Source organism: Excalfactoria chinensis, chromosome 2 (genome assembly GCF_039878825.1).
Source record: "Excalfactoria chinensis isolate bCotChi1 chromosome 2, bCotChi1.hap2, whole genome shotgun sequence".
In the NCBI taxonomy this organism is placed as follows: domain Eukaryota; kingdom Metazoa; phylum Chordata; class Aves; order Galliformes; family Phasianidae; genus Excalfactoria; species Excalfactoria chinensis.
In genome coordinates this window covers 13,345,214-13,366,298 of record NC_092826.1, presented here as the reverse complement: position 1 = coordinate 13,366,298, position 21,085 = coordinate 13,345,214, and the positions used below count along the sequence as shown (strand labels likewise).

General features: G+C 51.0%; 1 protein-coding gene across 1 annotated transcript in view; it reads right to left on the bottom strand.

Annotated features, from left to right (window-relative positions):
• Nucleotides 1-19,856, bottom strand: part of EXT1 (exostosin glycosyltransferase 1) — a 156,641-nt gene extending 136,785 nt beyond the window's left edge. Inside the window, exon 1 of the mRNA XM_072328537.1 lies at nt 18,601-19,856. Within this exon, the coding sequence (XP_072184638.1) occupies nt 18,601-19,559 (959 nt within the window). The 5' untranslated portion in view covers nt 19,560-19,856. The remainder of the gene's footprint in view (nt 1-18,600) is intronic.
• Nucleotides 19,857-21,085: the final 1,229 nt, after the last annotated feature.

The window sequence follows — 21,085 nt, the reverse complement described above, 5'->3', positions numbered from 1 at the left end:
CCCCCCATGATTCAGATGGAAACAGAGGCCTGTACTCCACCTGGACTGTCACAACTCCATGGGGCCAGATGAGATTCAGCCATAAGGTGCTGAGGGAGCTGGCAGAGGCGACTGACAAGCCACCTTCCATCATCTGTCAGTAGTCCTGGTCAACCAGAGAGCTCCCAGAGAACTGGAGTCTTGCCAGCGTGACTCACATCTACAAGAAGGGTCATAAGGAGGATCTGGGGAACTACAGGCCTGTCAGCCTGACCTCGGTGCCAGGGACGGTTATGGAGCAGTTTGTCTTGAGTGCTATCCCATGGTGTGTGTGGGACAACCGGGTGATTAGGCCCAGTCAGCATGGGCTCATGAAATGCTGGTCCTGCCTGATCAACCTCATCTCCTTCTATGACTGAGTGACCCACCTGGCAGATGAGGGAAAGGCTATTGATATGGTCTACCTTGTCTTCAGCAAAGCCTTTGACACTGTCTCCCACAATATTCTCCTGGAGAAGCTGTCAGCCCGTGGCTTGAACAGGTACATTCCTTGCTGGGTAAAGAACTGGATGGAAGGCCAGGCCCAGTGAGTGGTGGTGAATGGAGTTAAATCCATCTGGTGACCAGTCATAGATGGTGTTCTCCAGGCATCAGTACTGGGGTTTGTCCTGTTCAATATCTTTACTGATGACTTTGCTGAGGGGATTGAGTGCACCCTCAGTAAATCTGCAAACAACAAGCTGGGAGAAACTGTCAATCTGCCTGGCGGTATGAAGGCCCTACAGTGCAATCTAGGCAGGCCAGATCACTGGGCTGAGGTCAATGGGATGAAGATAACAAAACCAAGTATCGGGTATTGCACTTTGGTTATAACAACCCCATGAAGTGTTATAGGTTTGGGGTGGGTTGGCTGGAAAGCTTTGCAGAGGAAAACGATCTGGGGATGCTGGTCAATGCTCTGCTGAACATGAGCTGGCAGTATGCCTGGGTGGCCAAGAAAACTAACGGCATCCTGGCTTGTATCAGAGATAAGGTATGCAGCAGGACTAGGGAGATGATCATATGGTGACGGTCATTAGGAAGAGAAGAAATCACTCGTCAAACTGATCATCCAAACATACAAACACACAAATTGTTCCCATATAGGAGAAAAATATATGTATTTTAATAACATCCAATTTGTGCTCCGTTACACAAACACAGGTCTGTGCATCACCTCAGCACTTCCCGGTGTCCTCCAGCTGAGGTATTTAACAGATGGGTGTTGTGAGCCACTTAATTCTAGAGGAGATAAAACCCTTTTGAAGTTTCGGCTCAGGAAGTTCAGAGGTCAGGCTGATCGCCTAATGTGCTCTTATACGAGGATCCAAAGCAGGAAATGCCTCATCTTTTAAACTTTCCACTGAAGATATCGTTTATGGTGAACTTTTAACCACCACTGGGTTTGTTTCAGGCAGCAGTGCACAGCCCTGCACCTCAGCATGCTCAGGGACGACGGGCACTTGGTGAAGCACAAACTACCAGATGTACCACACTATGACATCATCACACTTCAGGTATTTCTTTAACGAAATGTGAATCAATGAGTGAGCTCACATAAGATCTGATCTTCGCATCCCACGTGCATGTTGCACTATCCACCAACAGAAGCTCTAGAACTCAGCTCATCTCACTGGCTGGAGGTGCCTCCTCATTGCCCAAACCCAAGCAGTGTAACCCTGCTCCTACTGAACACACATGGGAAGAAACAGAGCCAGGAGGGAACAAAAAGCTGTTGCACCGAGAGCGCTGCTTTGCAAATTCTTAATTCTCTCCTTCCTTCAGGCTTTCACACACATTGTTTATCTTTTAATCCAGGAGCCTTACACAGGGAAGAACCATCATTATAACATAATCCAGGATCTGGGCCAACATATGACACAGAGTAGCCCTAAATCTCCTAAAGCCCTTCAAAGGAAGCAAACCCAGCAAGCCAAAGTTCAGGCGGTTCTGCAGCACTGCAGTTTATGTAGTCCCAATGTGCTGCCCTCCTCGGCAGCCTGGTGGTTGCTGGCATCGGCTCCTGCTGCCCACTCCCAGACCTGGTGCTCACCTGCAGACCCAGTGCCCAAAGAGCACTGCCAAGCTCTCAGGTTCCTTGTTGCGACAGGGCCTTATTTTAGTGTTTAAAGAAAAGCGTGTGTGCTTTTTTAAGCACTCATATTTTCATGGCTCATACAACAACTACGTCTATACTGAAGGAAATATTACAGCACCCACAGCTTCTTCACTTTGGCTTTTCATTCCCACAGACCACTCAGGAGATGACCGCTGTTCAGGTAACTGCAGGAACAAGGGCTTAAAGAAAGTCACTGCAGCTGCCCTGGTCTTGAAAGCCTCTTTCCCTCCCCCTCCTTCCCATCTGTCTTTTTTTTCCTCTGAGTATCCTCACCCAGGAGTTGTAAGGGAAAGCAGATATAAGAATACACCATTGTCATTAATGAATTGGCTCAGTCATGCTGTTAACAGCCCCATTTAATTGTATGGTAGTTTTTGCTTGGCAGCTTCCTTCACTATGATGTAGTAACAATCCACTGCACTGTCCCAAATGAACTACCAGGGCTCAGTTTACCGTGTCACTATATTCTTCACACCAACTACAGAAATTTTATCCATTTGCCTCTTACAGTTCTGTAACCAAGCATATAGCCAAGGCTAGAATAGTTAGTATTCATCTCAGCTTTCACGACCAAAGCACTCAAATAAATACTACTGCACAGCGGTACTTACCAGCAGCATCCTCATCATGGGCAAATCTGCCATTAATCATGAGATGAAGTGTCCAGTCTGGTGGGTTTGGGTCTGTTTTGTTTTGCTTTTAGCATTTTGTAGAAGAGAAATGAACACTATTGATACAACTAGCCTATCAACAGCAGGACTCAGAGCCTAGAGCAGAACCATAAAGCAGTCTGGGTTGGAAGAGGTCTTAAAATTCATCCAGTTCCAACCACTGCCATAGGCAGGGACACTTCCCACCAGGTCAGGCTGCCCCAGGCTCCATTCAAACTGGCCCTGGAGCATCAAGTACCACTCTTCTTTCTCACCACTCCTCCCTGTTCCTGTTACTTACCTTCCATCACTTAATACAACCAGGCTGTCAAAAAAAGTAAAGCCCAGAAGAAATCAGGACTTCCATCCTAAATAACCAAGAAGACTAGTTGTGAATGGCTCCGAATGTGGCCACAGAAAGACACAATCCCCCCTCAATCTCCCCTTGGAAATGCCCCATGGCAGCAGGGACAGCCTGGTGCCCCAACCCTGGTGCTAAGCAAGGGAGGTAGCTTCATGTGGCACCTCTTATCTGAGGCTCACAAAGCACTTCTAAAAATTCAGTATCCTTGTTTTGCAGACAAAGAAACAGCAAAATTACTCAACCCAAGCAGCTGGAGAAAACAAAAGCCACAGATCTGCATGGTGCTGTAGAGTTTTTCTTTTTTTGGTGCTACGCCTAAAGGACAGCAAAAACTCTTTTCACATTTTTACTAGACATGCCATTTTAAAAGATTGCATTTTGGAATGTATATACTCCTTTCCTTTAGATTTCTTTATCGTGTTAATTGATCCTGCCTGCCAGCTTCACGGGAATCAATCAAGCTGCACGGGGCAGGCGCGAGCTGTCCCTGTTAACAAGCCACCGTGGGCTCCAGCCCAACCCTATTGGGAATCCATAACAGCAGCTGCTCCCATTGGCTTCAGCGGGAGTGGAGAACCTCCTCCAAGCTGAGGAAAGTGATCCTATAGAACAGGAGATGATGAGCAAAAACAGAGATGGAATCACTCCTGTGCTCCCTGAGACAAAAAATACTTGTAATTTCCAGCTATTTAAATGCAATGAGGTCAGAGTCGAAGAGAAAGGTCTGGTACAATTGATCCCAGAACTAGGAAACAATAACACTTTGGAACCAATATGGATTTTCTTTAACAGCAGTGTAACAGGGCACGCTGCAAAAACAGCAAAACCAGATAAATATAGAAGACCTGTCTTCCACTGAAGAGCCAAGTGCTGGAGTCTCTGTTTACATGTACATTACTAGCGACACCATGCACTGTATCAAATTACAGTGTGATTTCCATTTCAGTGAATGCAATTCCTCCCCACTACCCCCACCAGTCTCACGAGGAATCATACTGCCAGGCACAGCAGAAAAAAACCCAACCAAACACCTTTGGCTATAAGCGCAGCTGTCTTGCTTTATTATAGGATGCTTTCCTTTACAGCACAATGCATCCACACACAGCTAACTGGAAAAGATTGGTTTCTTCCTCCCCGCACATTAAATATTTGCCTCAGTATCCCTTCCTTTTCACTGCTTGGTAAGAGACAGCTACCATCACCACTCTGCTACTGCTGGACATCCACACTCAGCTGCTGACATAAAGGAGAATTGCAACACAAAGACAGGGAAGGCAACTCCGTGTGAGACTGAGCTTTGTTTCTGCTCTGCGCAGCCTTCCTGGGCAGCCCCGTGAGCTGGCTCGGCTGTGGCTTCCCAAAACACAGCACTCATGGCATGGCTGCTTCTGGGCTTCCCAGCCTGCTGCTGGCCCGGCACAGCTGGGCGCCAGAGGAAGCTGCAGCAGGGCTGGAAATAATAATAAACATCATAAACAACTTGAAAGCAAATAAATAAAACTGCTGGGTTTGTTTCCCCCGCTAATGTTGATGGGAGCACAGCTCTTTGATGGATTGAACTTCCTATAGCAAGCCTCACAAGAGACCTAAGCTGCCCAATGTGAGTCCAAGCCAGACCTTTCTCCTCCACTCCACTGCTCTTCACAGGTCAGCATTCATTACAAAAGAAGAATTTGAGCTGTAAGAGTCATCTACATAAAGGTTTCCTAGATACTTTGAAGGCAAGTGAACATGTGCAAATGGCACCGTTTCACTACTGTCACATGGAAAAGAAAATGCACCAAAAGCCAGACCCTATAGGCAATAAAAAAGAATATACAAAATAAACAGGAAGAGTCCACATCACACCTATAGCACAACAGAAGCTAACAGCTTGAGTTAGGGGACGCTTCTCCCCCACACAATTATGCTGGGAAAGTAATGCCCACTGGAGACACAAGGAGGTGACATCAGTGGATACCCCAACTTTAAAATACAATTGCATTGTTGTGAATGCAAAGCAAGGCTGATCTCAGAGCGTTCTGCACACAGACCTGTACACTTTCCAGGGAGATAACTCCCAACTCTGTAAGTTAGAGAAGCAATGCCCCAGAAAAAGAAAATAACAGAGTAAAACGCATTCCAGACCTTTCACTAAAACTAAGTGGAGCATTATGCAGTAGGGGAGGGGGTCAAGCATCTCAGACCACTTGACTCGTGAATACAAATGCATTCTGCAGCCTCTGGCACACACAGCACATTTAGCTCATGCAGACGAGCCTTTGCTGCCAAATGACACGTTTACACATCAGCCTCCAATCTGGCACCCATTCTCTGCTTCTTCGGAGGCTTCTTCTTAAACAGATGAAAAACTTCTGGCCACAGAAGACGAAGCAGCTCACCTTCAGCTTACCTCCTAACACCTCACTTGCTGCTGACTGCAATCAGCTGCCCACAGACCCGGAGCAGCCACAACAGTTCTGTTAGAGACAACCACAGCCAGCAAGCTGCCTATTACTCAGCATCCCCAGGTCAGCAGGCAGGGACGAGACAAGAAAAACACATTTCAAGGGAAATGCATTTTGAGGGAGTGATGCCAAAGCAGGGCAGTGAGAGAGGAGCTGCTCAAGGCTGGGGTTGGTGCTGCCTCGGAGAGCCTTGTGCTGCTCTGCTGGGCCATGCTCCGGGAGCAGCAGGCAGTGCTGAGCCTCTGGAGCATCCGCATCCCTCTCACATCACTGAGCGCTTTGAGGCACGCTCCCAGCCCCACTGTTTCTAAGAGTGAGAAGAACAAAAGCAGCTGCGCACTACAGTTCAGAATTACACAGAGAATCTCGCAGGGAGAGCAGCACTGAAATCGTGGTGGCTTTTGAGAAGGTTACAACTCACATAAAAGCTGAGAAGCTGTTTCCTCTCCTATCACTCTAATTAATTGTGCAAATGAGAACAGGCCCTAAGTGAGTGTACTGCAGAGCGCAACTCCAAGGCGCCTCGCAGCCCTGCAGCTTTTAGCTTTCAGCACAAACACCCAAAATTCTGCTCACTGCTATTTTCAAGAAAAATAAACAAACAACAGTCTCAGACTGGGAGTTTTCCTAGAGGTTTTTATTTCCTCCCCCTACACTTTACCTTTAGAACAGTCATAAGCCATTAGCACATCTCGCTTTAATATCTCATCGGTTAAATGATCCAAATACACTTTTTCCCAGGAAAAGAACGCCTGGGAACAGGTCACTATTGCACAGCAAGCTCTGCAGTACCAGTGGAGCACACTAAGAGAATAAAGAAGCACTGCCCACCTGCTGCTCCTCACCCTGCACCCAGGCCTGCAGGAGGATGCCATCGCTTGCAGGCACCTCCTCCTCCCCAGGGCACACAGGACTGAGCCAGCAAGGAGGATGCTCAGGAAAGCTGGGTCCCCAGAGCCAGCTCATGTTTGGTGGTGGTAAAGGGTTTGGTGGGACTACAGCAGGGGCAAAGCGAAGCAGAAGGGCTTACAGAAACACTGACCTTCACTCCTCCTTTGGAACAGTCTGCAGACTTGGACATTACCAAAGCTTTCAAGTAAAAACCCATTGTCTGGGAGGGAAATTTTTTAGAAGAGACATAAAACACGTCCTCCCCATCCCTGAAGATGCCCCAGTGCCTCTGTGAGCGCACTCATGCTGGCTCACACCCTTCCCAGAGGAGCTTAAAACCCTGCATAATTGATGCTCTACCAATTTGGAGAGGGGCTGGAGCCATACAAAGAGACCCTTTATCTTACAAACAGAACAAAACGAAGCAGAAACGAACTCATTCTCAGGCTTATAAAACAAGCCTTTACAGATAATTATGTTTTATTACTCTTCATTTTATGAGAATTGTGTTATACAAAACAAATACCAGATGCCTATTTGTTTCATATTGGGAAGGGGGGTGGGGAATGAATCTCTTCAAGCACTGCCGTAAGCAGCACTGCTTTTAATTAAACACAATAAATGCATAAAAATTAATGCTGTTTGGAACCAGCAGGTAGGAAGCGAATGTAAGAACTGTAGCCACTAAAAGTGCCTCTTGTCCCCAAGCTCCCATGGCAAGTGCTTGGGGCCTCCAGCTGGTGCTCTGGGAACAAGGCTCCTGAGATGGGATTCTTACTGAAAAATTAATACCCAACTCTGCAAATAACCAAAAGCTTAAAAAAAAAGGAGGGAAGGAATTTAATGTTACTGCTACTGAAATGACACACAGACTCAACAAGGAAAACCCATGAGTTAAAAATAAGTCAGCCACGCAGCTTAAAGAGGAAGCTATGGGTTCAAATGATGGAAGATGAGGGAGATAGCAAAGAAATACAAAGGGATTTCTGACTTTTAAACAAAGTAATCAACCAAAGTAGCAACACTGAGGTTTCAATTTGAGCTGGATTGTTCCACTTGTGCTAAGGCTGACACAACAGTCTTCCAGAAGCATGCAGGACCCAACCCCACAACAGAGAGCAGGGACATGCATTGGAAACATGGAGGAGACAACTGAAGGGAGGCACGCAAAGCACGCACAAGCACAAAAGCAAGAATTGGACACAGCTCCTCAAGGAAAACAGAACATGCCCAACTCCTCAGCAACAGCCAGATGTCAGCGGTCCACCCCTATAGAAGAATCGCTAGGAAATTCATTTCCTATTTGCACTGGTGGTTTCCTTTTTCATTTTAATTGCATTAAGAGCCAATCATAGAGGGACAATAGATGCTTCTTTCTCAAGGCCAATACTAGCTGTGCATTGTCAATCCAGTTTTCAGCATCACGCCTGATACTGCTTTAATGCTAACATTCTGCAAAAGAGGCAGGAATTGTGTTGGCAGGATCGTGTTCCAGTGGGAATCTTCTTCTAGAAAGATTTTGTGAAAGAGACATTTTATAGACAGTGCAGTAGCAAATGCCAGACACGTAACAGTGGAATGGTTTCCACGTTTAGCTGTTCATTTCCAGGTTTCCCTCCACTGTAACTGTTGAGAGGGTCTCCTGTCCCGCCCTCCACCAGTGCCTATCTTCAACTTAAACCGTCCCCTCATTGCATTTGTTTACATTCACTGCATTCTATACTTTATTAGTCCAGTCAGTTAACTGTAAGGCCACTCAATACAATTACAGCAATGGGTGCAGTGACTATTTTGAAACGTGGTTATCCCAAGGATAAAGGTGAAGTCAACAAGAAGCATTGCTGTAAGCAGTAACTGCACTACCAGGGCAACCCGGGGCCACATCACCACCCCCAAGCCCATAGCTCTCATTTCAGACACAACACGAATCTCACTGCTAATTATTTTACCGTGACCTGTGGCAGAAAGGTTTTTCATTAAAAATGAAGCAACATTACAAATCCTTTTTGCTAGGAAGGTTTATTATAGGCTGCTAGAAGCAACCACCAGAACAAAAAAGCAGAAAAGCTGTTTTCATTGGAAATTCAGGGATGTTTCTACACACAAAGCCAAAGGGCATGCATTCTAATCATTGCATTTTCTATTTCAGCTTGCAGTGCCCGTGGCAGCTGGTTTGCCAGCAATGCAAGGGGAGTATGCCGGGCTCCTGAGCTGTGGGTGTTGCTGCATCCCCAACCTCCAGCAGAGGCTCATGTGTTCCAGTGGTCCACCTCTTCCCTCCATCTCTTCATTCAGTCACTTTCATCTTGCCACAACAGCAGCACCATGAAAGGAAAGGGGGCAGTGGGAAAAGTGTGCTAAAATGAAGCAAAAAGAGGATTATTTGGGACTGGAAAAGTCAACCTGACAGAAGAATCTGGCAAGAGCTGACACTGCGAGGTGAAGATGAAAGCTCTAAGTATGGAACCTGTGGTACATGTATGGCAGTGGTGGCATGATTCTCATCAGGAAAACACATCTCTGACACTTCCTCAGCATCACTCCCATAAAAGAGACAGACAGCAACCTAGGACTGCTAAATTTAGCTCAGATTTCATCTTTTGTTAAATACGCACGACTGCGCCTTGAGACACACGGACAAGCCAAAACTAAAACAAAATGGTTTTTAAACCTTTCTTAAATGGATCCACGTGCCAAAGCCAGCCGGGCAGCCTGAGAACATGCCAAGTAATAAAGAGAACGCCAGCCTGCATCAAGACTTGCAGAACTGTATTTAAAAACGCAAGGAATGAGGAGAGAGAAATGAAAAAGAACAATTGCCTGAAATACTTCCCACCTTCAGAGATGTCCCCTTGAAATCCCTACCTGTTCCAGTCACCTTGCTGCTATCAGACTTTTATTACTCTTACTTGGGAGAAATTCTCTGGCACTTAACATGCAGGAGCGGTACACGGGAATAGATCCTGCTGCCATAGATAATGCGGTTCTAAGGGAAACCCATCAATTGTTAATGGCCATGCAAATTGTTGAAACTAGAGAGTTATTCACAGTTATCTCACTGTGATTTGGTAAGTGTCCATGCCTGATGCGATCACTCACTTGATATATTATTGCATTACCATTCAAGCAGCGGCCTTACCTTTCAGTTTTAGGGGGAACAAAGAGTGTGAGAGGAGGGTGATAGGCTGCTATTTGTTTGCAACTATTTTAAGCAGCCACACGTACCTTCTCGTGCGAAGGTTTTACAGCACAGTAAATCTCACCCTGAGACTCCAGTCGTGACTTACCGAATTCCTTAAACCCTTCTGATCAGAAACTGAAGACGTTCAGTGTGCAGTTTCAGACCCTGCTCTTGCAAAGCGCCTTCTAAGGTTTCACCCGAACACGCGGTTCCCACATCCTTTGCGGCACTGGATCCTCAGGCTGCAGATTGCACACTTGTACATTTTCTGATCAGGGTTTCCCACCGCTTATGCAAAAATGTGCTGACACTCAGTGAGCTACAGGTGTTTCCTCAAATCCATAATGCATTCGCTCTCTTTTGGCACCAACTTAGCAATTATTAATTTTCAGCATTACTGCAGCTCCAACATATTAGATGCCTTTTGTCGTTGCTGTTGTTGCTTCCTGCCTGTGATTTATTACTTCTAGAGAAGCCTAGTTTGTTTTTCCATTTTGTTTGTTCGTTTACAAACAGCCCTTCAGGGGGAAATGTTATTCTTCTTTATAAAGCAATTCTGAAATCGCGGGATACAAAATAAATCCTGTAATTATGTTTCTCACTGGGATTAGGTAAATTATATTTAATTAAAAAAAAAAATCTGCTAGCACCCAGCACGATGGTTGGTGGCAAATCCAGGAGATGAAACACGTATGTGTTTATCTTCCCGCTGCAGCTGATGGAGTCCCTGAGCAGGCACACCCATTGCAACCTTCTCAGACACAGAACCAGACACAAAAACAAGAACTCGTCCTCCCCTCCAGACTAAGGTTCTGACTTCCAAAGGTTGCCTGCGATTTCATTCTGAGCAGGGAGAAGGTTGATGGGCCGTGGGCAGTCGCCCATGGAACTATGTGACTGCACCAGCAGTTTGGTGCTGTGATGGGTACCTGCCATTGCCTGCAGGAAAAAAGCTGTTCAGAAGAAGTCAAGTCTTGATAAGGAGAATGAAAGAAAAGCAAGATTTGTAACTAAACTCCCTGCAGCTGCATGAAGGAAGCACTTGGTGCTGGCTTAGCTCAGAGGCCAGCAGGGTCACACTGACCCCAGAACTACTGCCAGAAGAACCATGCTAACCTGCTTCCTGCGCACACTCCCAGCTGTAAATGCAGGAACCCACAAGGAGAAGCATTCTGCAGCAGCAGGGGCTTTCCACAGCTTCTCCTTGCTGAGGGTTTGCAGTCACACTCCTGTCCACGTTCCTGCACCCAGCATGATGCAGTTATGCTCATCCTGCAGTGCTCTCACCGGGCTGGCAGCCTTTGGGTCCTACAGCTGTGGTGTTTTAGGGAATCATATATATATTTTATATAGGCTGCTCTGAAAGTAATGCCTCCTACTCTACTATGTTGGCCTGTGACATCAGAGGATGCTGAAGGTACAGCAGCAGAGGTTGAACCTTCCCACCAATATCCCATTACATGCTGTTGTCACGCAACAGATGGCAGTAGAAGGGCAGTCTGACAGAGCAGAAGGTGTGTCACCAAATTCCTCCCTGCAGAATAAACTGCACCTATTGACATTCATCGATGTTTGCTGACTGCTCGTGGAGACCAGACAGTGGATGTGAGCACAGTGAGGCGGAGCATTCCAGCAGTGGCCACAGCAAGTCACCTCCGCAGGCTCTTGTTCATCACGGATGAAAATGCAGAGCTAATAGAGGTGACTGTGTTGAAAAAGTGTTTTGTAGCTGAGAATGTGCTGCATTAAATAGTGTTATTGTGCTCTTTGTATCTGTTGCAGTTTCCACGGAAATAATTAAAAGGCAATACTTTCAGAGCAACATTTGCAGATGCAGCTCCAGACAATTCCCCTTCTTTCAGTGCAGCCCAAGCAAGACAAAAGGTGTGACATCCAGGATGGATGGGCATCCATGCACTTCTGCAGCCTCAAAGAACTGATGGTTAACAGCACGAGGTCCCCCACACCTACTTTAAAACACTCTGGCACACATTTTCCATTTAGGACCCACCGGCCACTTGCAGCCATCAGCGCTGCGCTCCGTTCTGCCGAGAAGGAGCCGAGCAGTGATTGATCTCATTGATTGGTGTCAATGGGCTGACACAGCCGCATCGAGCAGCGCTAATTTGGTGGGAGGGGAACAGAGCTGCGCTGCCTGCAGCCCAGCGTCCTGCCAAGGTGCTGCTGCTGCAGCAATGGGACCGTGCTGGGATCACACGGGAGCAGCCAGACACTTCTCCTGACCGTGTTTACAGCCAACACGCTGTCGAACGCCTAACTGTGTAATTATAACCTATTACAATTATGCAAAAAAGTAACATTTCAGAAAGGCCTTCTCATTTCCCATTCTTAGCACTGAATACTTTTGTTCTGCAGCCAATCAACTAAATTAGCCCTAATTCTGCTTCATTCACAAACACAAAGAGTATATTAGAGAAAAAAAAGTGAACGAACGGGAAATTCACTTAGGAACGTAGGAATTATTTTGTTTTCATCTATCTCTGGAACAGAAACCAGGGGGAAGGAAGCCCTCTTCAGCACAGGCAGCTCTGCAGACTCCTTCGCAGCACTGCGGAGCCCTCAGTACAGCACCAGGACTGGCACAGCCTCTGCACCTGGGTGAGTGATGACACCTGGAGCCGGCCACAAGAAGCAATGGGAACCAAAGGGCTCCTGTATTGAAACTGACCGTATGCCGTGATCTGGGAAACCTGAAAAGAAAACACAACCCAATACAAATTTGTTTTTGTGTGGCGCCTAGAGAAAATGGCACCTCCTTCCTCTCCTTATTGAGGAGTCCCAACCTCCACAACTGGCTCAAAGTTATGTTTCCTTATTCCCATTCACAGTACTATTTTAGAAAGTCACATCACATTTGAAAGTCATTTAACTGCAAACGCTCGTTTAGGTTCTTTCTCAGCTGAGCAGCTAGGCACAAAATTCTGCTGAGCAAGTGCCTGGATTTCTGAAAGCATTACTTTTCTTTCCTCATGTGAAACAAATCTCCTCTCTTTTGTTCTCATCTTGAATTCATTCCTCCAGCAGGCTCCTCTGCACAGCCCCAGCGTGCCCGTCTCTCACCCAGCCGTGTGCAAACCACCTCCCGCTGCAATTCCAGGACAAGGACTGCTCTGAACATCCTCCTCAGCCTCTCCCAGTGCAGGAGTTCAAGCTGTCTCAAACAGCAATCTGCTCCACACACACACATAGAAGTAACATCCCCAGCATGCTCTGCCTTGGACTTGCAGCCCCAAAGCACAGCAGCAAGTGTAGGACACCCATATGCCCCAAAACACTAAGCATCCTGGAAAGATGCAGAGTGTTAAATATAACCTAAAGTTACACATTCCTGTGTGCTGAACTCATCTCCCTACGACACGGGACAGGGATATGCAACTTGCATCATCCCTCAGCTATAGCCAAGTCCTTGAGAAATAAAGCCACCAAGGCAGGATGCGGCCAGCGCTTCACTTCCAGTTATCCATGTGCCCACTGACTGCTTTCCTCTGGGTATTACAGCCGTGTGTTTACCAAAGACCACAGAACTCTGTGGATTTGCTGAAAGAAATCTCAGAGTGAGAAAGGGAAAGCAATCACAGATAATACTCCAGAAATCATCAGATTACAGCACATTCTCTTCACTCACATCTGTTGAGTAAATAAGTGTTTTGTGCCCACCAGTCTCATTTACTTCCCTCTCAGTCGGCTGCTGTTTTCCTCTCCAGTGGACTGTTCCAAGGCTGTATATGTATATGTACACAGATTATTTCCAGCACAGTCTGAAACTTGGGTTTCAGTCTGATCTTCCAACACTAGGTTGGATGCAATAACCTTCCCAATATTGATATGTAGTTATGTGCATTTATCCTTCTCTTGGGGCTAATGCAGGGTATGGGAAGCACATCCTTAAAATCAAAGAATCGTTATGGCTGGAAAGACCACTAATATCATCTAGTCCAGCCATCAACTTATCACCTCCATGCCATTAACCTTGTTGCAGCATCTTCCTAGGGCACAGCTGGTCAGTCCGGGCTGGAATCATGACTTCAGCTCAGTGTTGGGTTGGGTTCAACAAACCCATTTCAGGTTTAATTCTGCATAACATGGAAACGATGGCTTAGACTGTTTTTCGTTTCAGTTTTCTACTGCCACTCAGTGATAACTGTTTATCATTAAGTTATCCTGCAACACCAACATTTCTGCCTACAGAAAAAGGACCAGACCAGCCACCTGCCGTAACAGTTTGTCACCACACAGCCTCGGGTTAGACGCTTGACAGAAGCGATGTGGAAAAGCCTGGAGCGAGCAATTATAATAACTTACCCCACAAGAAAGCTTAATCACTCAGTTAGGAGGGAGGCTGGATGCACCCACAGGCATAGTGCATGACCCTGCTCAAGCAGCCTTGTGTTCTGTAGGACGGACGGACACTGGAGCATGTGTGGGATGGATGGACACCACGCACCTGCAGGGTGCCAGCACAATGTCCCCTTAAGGTGTGCATCAATAGCAATTACCATCCTTACCTTGGTGGCCTTAGGGGCACATGCACTGCACCCTGCTCAAGAACTCACACCTTTTCCCATCAGCTCCAAAAGAGACATTAGGACACCCTGATATGCACTGAGCAGAGGGAGGAACATGTTGCAACAAATGTGCTTCACCAAGGTGCGCTGAGGCAGGGGAGCTTTGTTGTTTACCTGCTTACCGCTCTTTGGAATAAACGCATTGTACAACAGGCACATTTCCAGGTCCCTGAAAACTGATATGAAAATAAAAAAGCAGTCTGATGGGGTTCGGTCTCTGCAGGAGCCAAGACGCTCTGGGAAAACACCCAAGGTCTCTTAGCAGTTCTTGAGTTTCACCCAAGCCCCAGAAACAGACGGGTGATATTTGGGATCCGTGGGCCCGTTCTGTCCCAGCTCAGCTCACTGCTCTCAGGGTCAGACCCCGTTCCAGACAAGCAGCACAGAAACTTCTCAGCCCTGTCCTAATAGCTGCATAAAAGCTGACCTGTAACACCATATCAGTAACGTACCTTCATATTTTAATACAGCGCACCAAAGCTCAAGATGTTGAAAAAGGAATTTTGCGTTAGTTCCAAACACACACATACACGCACAGCACTGAGATTCCCATCACACCTCCAGCCGTCCTGCATGTTCCCCTGCCAGTCCTGTGAGCAGCACACTCACCCCTAGTGTCAGCTATTTCTTCATTTTCATATGTGTACATAAGTCCCGGTGGGGAGGAAACGAAACTGAAATTGCTTTTCTTCCCGCTGTGCGCTCACTGCACATCCCTGCAACCTTCGCTTGGGACAGTGCTTTTATGGCAGGAGGTGCAGCTGTGATTGACACACGTTCCACCAGCAGAGTGCACACCAGGTAAGCCTGCAGAGCACCGGGGATTACAGAAAGCAGCCGCACACATGTGTCTGGCTGGGTGTTTTCCCCATAACACCCCACACAACCACGCCAAAGGTCCCTGTGCGCCCTGCAGAGCTGTCCCAGCTATAAGCATGCTTTTTGCCAGCGCCCAGACAGCACCAAACAGGTCTAAGGACGGCCACTCCTTACCAAAAGCCCTCAGTCTCCTCTTGCCAGTCCAGTCCATGCCGTGCTGCCCTGTTTTCTGCTTGGTCTCATGCTATACACACTTCTTGAACACTGACTGCTTGAAAAGCATTAAACCTATGAAGAAAGCTGAGCTACACTCAGTCTCCACCACCCCATGGAAGTTTACAGCTGTCCAAAATTGCTGCTTAACTTCTCTTCTCCTGCCTCCTCTCTTTGATTCTGTTCCTTATCTGTTTTGGTTTTATTCCCCCATCACCTCATTGCTGACGTTAACTACAGCTATCCTGCACAGATCCGGGTATAAGGGCGTTGAACAACGAGCCCTTACACTTTAGTGTAAGGCTATGCTATGCCTTGCTATGCACCCCGTTTTCTGAAGGCAGGGCTGAAGGCAGCCATCAGGGGAACGCCACAGACAACAGCATTAATTCTCCTACAAAGATCCCCGTTCTGGTGTGAATCCATGCATCTGCCTTGATTAAATTATCACATTCTACAATTACTTTCAGTATCCACAGCTATTTATGTTGCCTTCCAAAAACATAATTATTTGGAACCAGTTGAGCCTGTACACGAATCCTGCCTTTGTTTAAAACACATTGTACGTATGTATATATTTAGACCGTCATTAAATATTTAAGAGGCTGTCTTCAAACTTCAACAGCACTGCTCGCTCACTTAACCCTTTGTGAAAGGGAAAGCTCAAAGCTAAAGCCCTTCTGAGCAGGAATTGGGGAAGTCCGATGGTTCCAGCACTGGTGGCAAAGTCCAACTCTGATGGAGCCAAAGGCACCGTGAAGAAACCAGAGGTTTTCTTCGTTTTCCTCTAAGTTCTCTTTGCTAGTAGTTAGTCTAATCACAGTGATGCAATTCATTTTGGCCTGTTTTATCTGTTGAGATGCGTAACTGGGATGCAAATTAATTAGCTGTAACATACAGACAGATCTTTCAGTACAGTTCAGGGACAGGGAGTCTAACACACACATGGCATCCTCACCTTCCCCCCAGTGGAAGATGCTTTGGCATTTTCCATGGGTGAGGAGGGCACCCTTCTTGGCTCTGTCACATTCCCAGAGGGAGGAATACATCCTGCAGACACAGACCTTGCTCAGTCTCAATGCTGACACTGTGAGCAGATAGATCCACACGATGAGTAACGTACAGCGTGTGCTGCACTGAGGGTAACAGAACACACCCCACCTCACTGACATGAGATCGCCATGTTTTACAACCTGACCACCTGGTCAACCCAGCTCAGTAAGCTCTGCCCCTCACACTGGGGCAGCACATCAAGGCCAGCATCAACGCTGGCCCTGCAAAGTGCTGCAGCACAGGAGCAGCAGGGCGCCGCGTGGCCCTCCCAGTCCTACATGGATACGCAACTATGTGTATCTTGAAGAAGGCGCTTATCCCTTCCCTGATGAAAACCTCAAAGACACGCTGTTAGACTCGAGCTGAAAAAGTTCCACAGCAGCATTCTGGGTATGGCTCTCAAGGCCCGCAGTTTACTCAGACCAGCAAAGGTCCAGCTTAGAGACATTTCCGAGCAGCACAGTCCCAATGATGGTCAGCTGCCAAGTTAGGCTGAGCAGAGTCCTCCACGGCACTCTCATCTGAGCCTTCTGCCCAGCAGAACCTGCCCTCGGGGTGTGACCTTGTTGGGTTTATGGAGCCAGGCAAACTCCACGTGGGGTCAGTGCCCTAACGGTGAAGCAGCACTGAGCATCAGCAGATGGCACGCGTGGCTGCTGGCCGCGCTGAGCACCACAGAGGGATGCTCCCACCAGACACGAAGCCAAAGGGCTTCAGTAACCGCTCAGCACGGTGTCTGAGCGCCAGGAGCCCAGTGTGCCTCAGCTCTTCGTGTCATCTCATTTTCTGGTGATCATCCTTTTTCACTTCCTGTCTTACCCGGCGGCGCTGCGAGGGAATGCTGAAGCCACCACCGGCACAGCACGGCTGTGTGCCAGCAGGCAGCACGCTGCGTGTGAGCAGCACGGCACACCTCTGTGTGTGCGCCTGGTGCTGAGAAACAGGCAGCAAAGGGCAAAGCTTATGAGGAGAGCCGTATCTTGTATTAGGACAAACGCTATGGCTGGGGGAATAAAAAGTTCTTACTCATGTCAAACAACAGCCGGTGTTTGTTTTTGTGACAGCCAGACAACGGGGAGCACAACCAATAATGCAGACCTTTCGTATCTCACAGTTGGCTCACATTGCTCCTCCTGTGCCAAACAGCAGCACAACCTGAAGGCCTCGGCCACAGCTCTGCCCTGCCGGTGCCACTCCCAGGGAGACCTACGGGACCCCCGTCACCAACAGCATGACTTCAGCTCAGCATCTCCGCACCGCTGCTACTCTTCACTGTATCCCCACTGGGTTTTTCCATGTGTACATCCCCATCCACTAAAAGCTCCCCAACATCAGGTGGCAGTAACGCCTGCCCAGCATTTTGCTGCTGCCTCCCCACCCTGGGACAGATTTACCAGAGCGGCCCCACATTTCGCTGCTCTCAAACCAGTCCCTTCCAGCCCCTGTGGCCGCTTTCGGTGGAAAGCAGGCGGCGGACGGGAAGTTCTGCTCAGCGCCGATGCCATGGGAGTTCCTGCACTGCTCCTCCCCAGGAGTGTTTCCACCCACGCTCACAGCGCATTGCAAAGCCCTTCCCGCAGCCCCACCACGCGCCGCTGGCTGCACGGCACAACGCTGCTCCGCTCGATGCAGCGGCTGCCTCCTGCAACGTGGAAGCTGCTCTCGCGGAAAACTTCACACGCATCCACTCAGCAGGCAGCGCGGTGCCGGTCAGCATTCAGATGGGCTGCACGCAGCTCAGTCAGCACTGCAGCGCTGGAGGTAGCTCCCCAGAAGAGATTTTCCCAGCAGCTCTAAGCACAAACCTGAAAAGCATTCGGGAAGGTAACGGCGCAGCGATCCGGCACTGCCGGCACGGAGAAACGAGGATCAGGGACAGCCAGGAGACGAAGCGCTAAACACAAACCGTGTTCACAGCACTCGCACATCCTCACACACAGACGCAGGCACTCGCACGCAGGGTCTCGCTCAGCACGGCGCTTCCCTTTCTGCCCGGCGCCGTCAGCTCCAGCCAAGAGCTGCGAGGCTGTGACACCCGGCAGCAACCGGCCCGGCAGCACGAGCCCTTGGCCTCCAACTCTCGCAGCTCCAAGGCAGGGCTCCGAGAGGGCAGCGCCCGGTGCGCAGCACTGCCAGCAGCACTCTGCTGCCCGAGGGCCACGGGCGCTCCGCCGGGCACGGTCTCGCAGCCATCGCCGTGTGGAGCGGCCGCGGACACCCCGACCCACCCGCAGGACCGCGGCTCGAGCGCTCACTTACTTCTCGTATTCGGTGTTGTCTCTATCGCAGCGCGAATCCTTGTGCTTTTGCCAGTCTTTGCCGTGCTTGCAGGTGGTCAGGAGGACAACGTCCTCCCCGTTGTGGACGTGATATAAGGCATTCCTGGTGTCTGACCCTATCCCTGTCAGGTACCTTTTCCCCTTGAATACCAACATGTACTTCCTGAGAGGAGGGATGGTGTTAAACCTCAAAGATCCCTTCTCCCCTCCTGTCCTGGGGTGATCCTTAGAAAAGAGCGGAATAGAAACATCAAAATTGGGTCTGAAGTTCTCGGTGCTGATGCTGGCTTTGGCCAGCATGGCCTGCCCGATGTCGAAGCCCACGTCCTCGGTGTAGTCGGGCCAGGTGCCGGAATATAAATTAAAAATCAAGTGATTTCTCCCGTTGTTCCACAAGTGGAGGCTCTGCACTTTGGAGCGGAGGTTGTGCACGTACTGCGGGGAGAGCTGGTCCCGGTCCAGCGTGTCCAGGCTGAGCACGAAGAGACACGCCTGGCTGGGGTCGGAGGTGTAGAAGCGGGAGCCCTCGATGGCCGCCAGGACGTTCTGGTAGCTCTCGGCGATCTTCTCCCCCTTCTGCTGCGGGTACACGTAGACCTTGAAGCCGTTTTTCCGGCAAAGGGCGAAGTCGAAGCAGGACTCCATGCGGCAGCGGCGCCCGCGGTAGAGGCCGGCGCTGGCGTCCCGCCGCTGCCGGGGGGAGACGCGGGCGCCGCCGCCGCCGCCGCCGCCGCCCTCGGGGCCGGGCGCGAAGGGCCGCAGCGCGTCGGGGAAGCGGGGCCAGGGCCGCTCGCCGCCGGGGCCATGCCGGCCGCTACCGGGCGGCGCGGCGCGGCGCGGGGCGCGGGCTGCCCGCAGCTGCACGCCTCCGAGGTAGAGCAGCAGGGCGAGACAGGTGCCGGCGGAGAGCAGCGTCAAGTAGCGTTTTTTGGCCTGCATGTGTCCGGCGGGGGTCCGGGGGGCTGCGGAGGAAGGCGGGGGGCGGCCCGAGTTCTCCGGGCGCCGCTCTCAGCTCCGGTCCGCCATCTTCCCGCCGGCAAACACTTCAAACTCTCTTCGCCCACCTCCGCTCGGCGCCTTTCCCCAAGCCGCGGGCTGGGGCCGCGCATGTGGGCGACCGCCGCAACTTTTCGCCGCCGCTCTCTCAGGGGCGGCGGGCGGCGGCGGGCCGGCGGCGGCCCGGCGGGGCGCCCCGCATGCACTCAGGGGCCGGCCCCCCGCGCGGGGCGGGCACCGGGGCAGCCCCGCTCCCGCCTTCCCGGCCCTCTCCTCCGCCACGCTCCCGCCTCCCCGCCCTCCTCCCTCCCTCCGCCTCCCGCCCGCCCTTCCCTCCCCTCTCCGCCGCCCGGCTGCCGGCCCCGCAGCGCTCACAGCCGGCGGGAGCCGCGCCGCAGCCTGACGAAGCCCCGCATCGCCCGGCGGGTGCCCCCCCCAGCCCGGCCCCGGCGCCGCTCGCTCCTCGCCTGCGCGGCCCCCGGGATGGCAGCGGCTCCCGATCCTCGCCGCCTCCTTCTCCTCCTCCTCCTCCTTCCCCGCCCCTCCCGCCTTCTCCCGCCTCCCCCCGGGCCAGCGGCCGCCGAGCCCCGCACCCTTCCTGCCCGCCCGCCCGCGGGCCGCGACCCCCGCCTCAGCCGGCCCCCCGCGCACCGCCCCCGCCCCGGCCCCGCCGCGCTGACCTCATCCAGCCACGCAGCCCCGCGCCCCCATTGGCGGGGCGTCACGTCCGGGGGGGCGGGGCTTCCGCTGCACCCATTCATAAGCCGCCGCCGGGCGGGGGGCGCCGCCGTGCTCGCGCCGCGGGGACGCGCGGAGGGTTCGGGGGCGGCTCTGGTCCGCGCGTACCGTGATGGGGCTGCCGCGTCCCTCTGGGCTGGGAGCCCTGCGGGGCGGAGGTGGCCCGGTCCGGTCCGCTGGCTGGGAGAGTTTATCAGCCCCGTGCAGCTCACGTTGCTCCGGGGGTCGGCTCGGGCCTGGTTGGGGTTGACCCGGCCCCGCCCTGCCCGCTCTTGCTGTCGAACCGGCACCGCCGTGTTGCGTCGCCCTGGGGCTGCGAGCAGAGCCTAAACGTGGGGAAAAGGATAAATGGGCAAAGAAGGAGTGTGACTGTGGGGCGGTTGTCCCGGGGCTATGGGGCCAGTGGTGCCGGGCTGTGCTCGGTGCCCGCACTGCCCTTTGCCGCTGCTGTAAGCGGTCACCCAAATGCCTCCGCTGTTGGGAGCTGGATGAACGTTCCTCCAGCCATGTGGCTGTGCATCATCCCTGCTCCTTGGCACCCAGTGCTGTGAGTGGCAGCCCGGTGTGCTGGGAAAGCCTTGTGCTCCCGGAGGCAAATCCTTCCGTGACAAGCCCCAGGGCTGTAGAACGCGACAGGAGCACGGTGAGCAGCACAGCTTGGTGCGGTCTTGCCCGTGCGTGGGCTGCTCCGTGAGGGGCAATTGCACCCCAGGTGGACGTAAGTGGCTCAG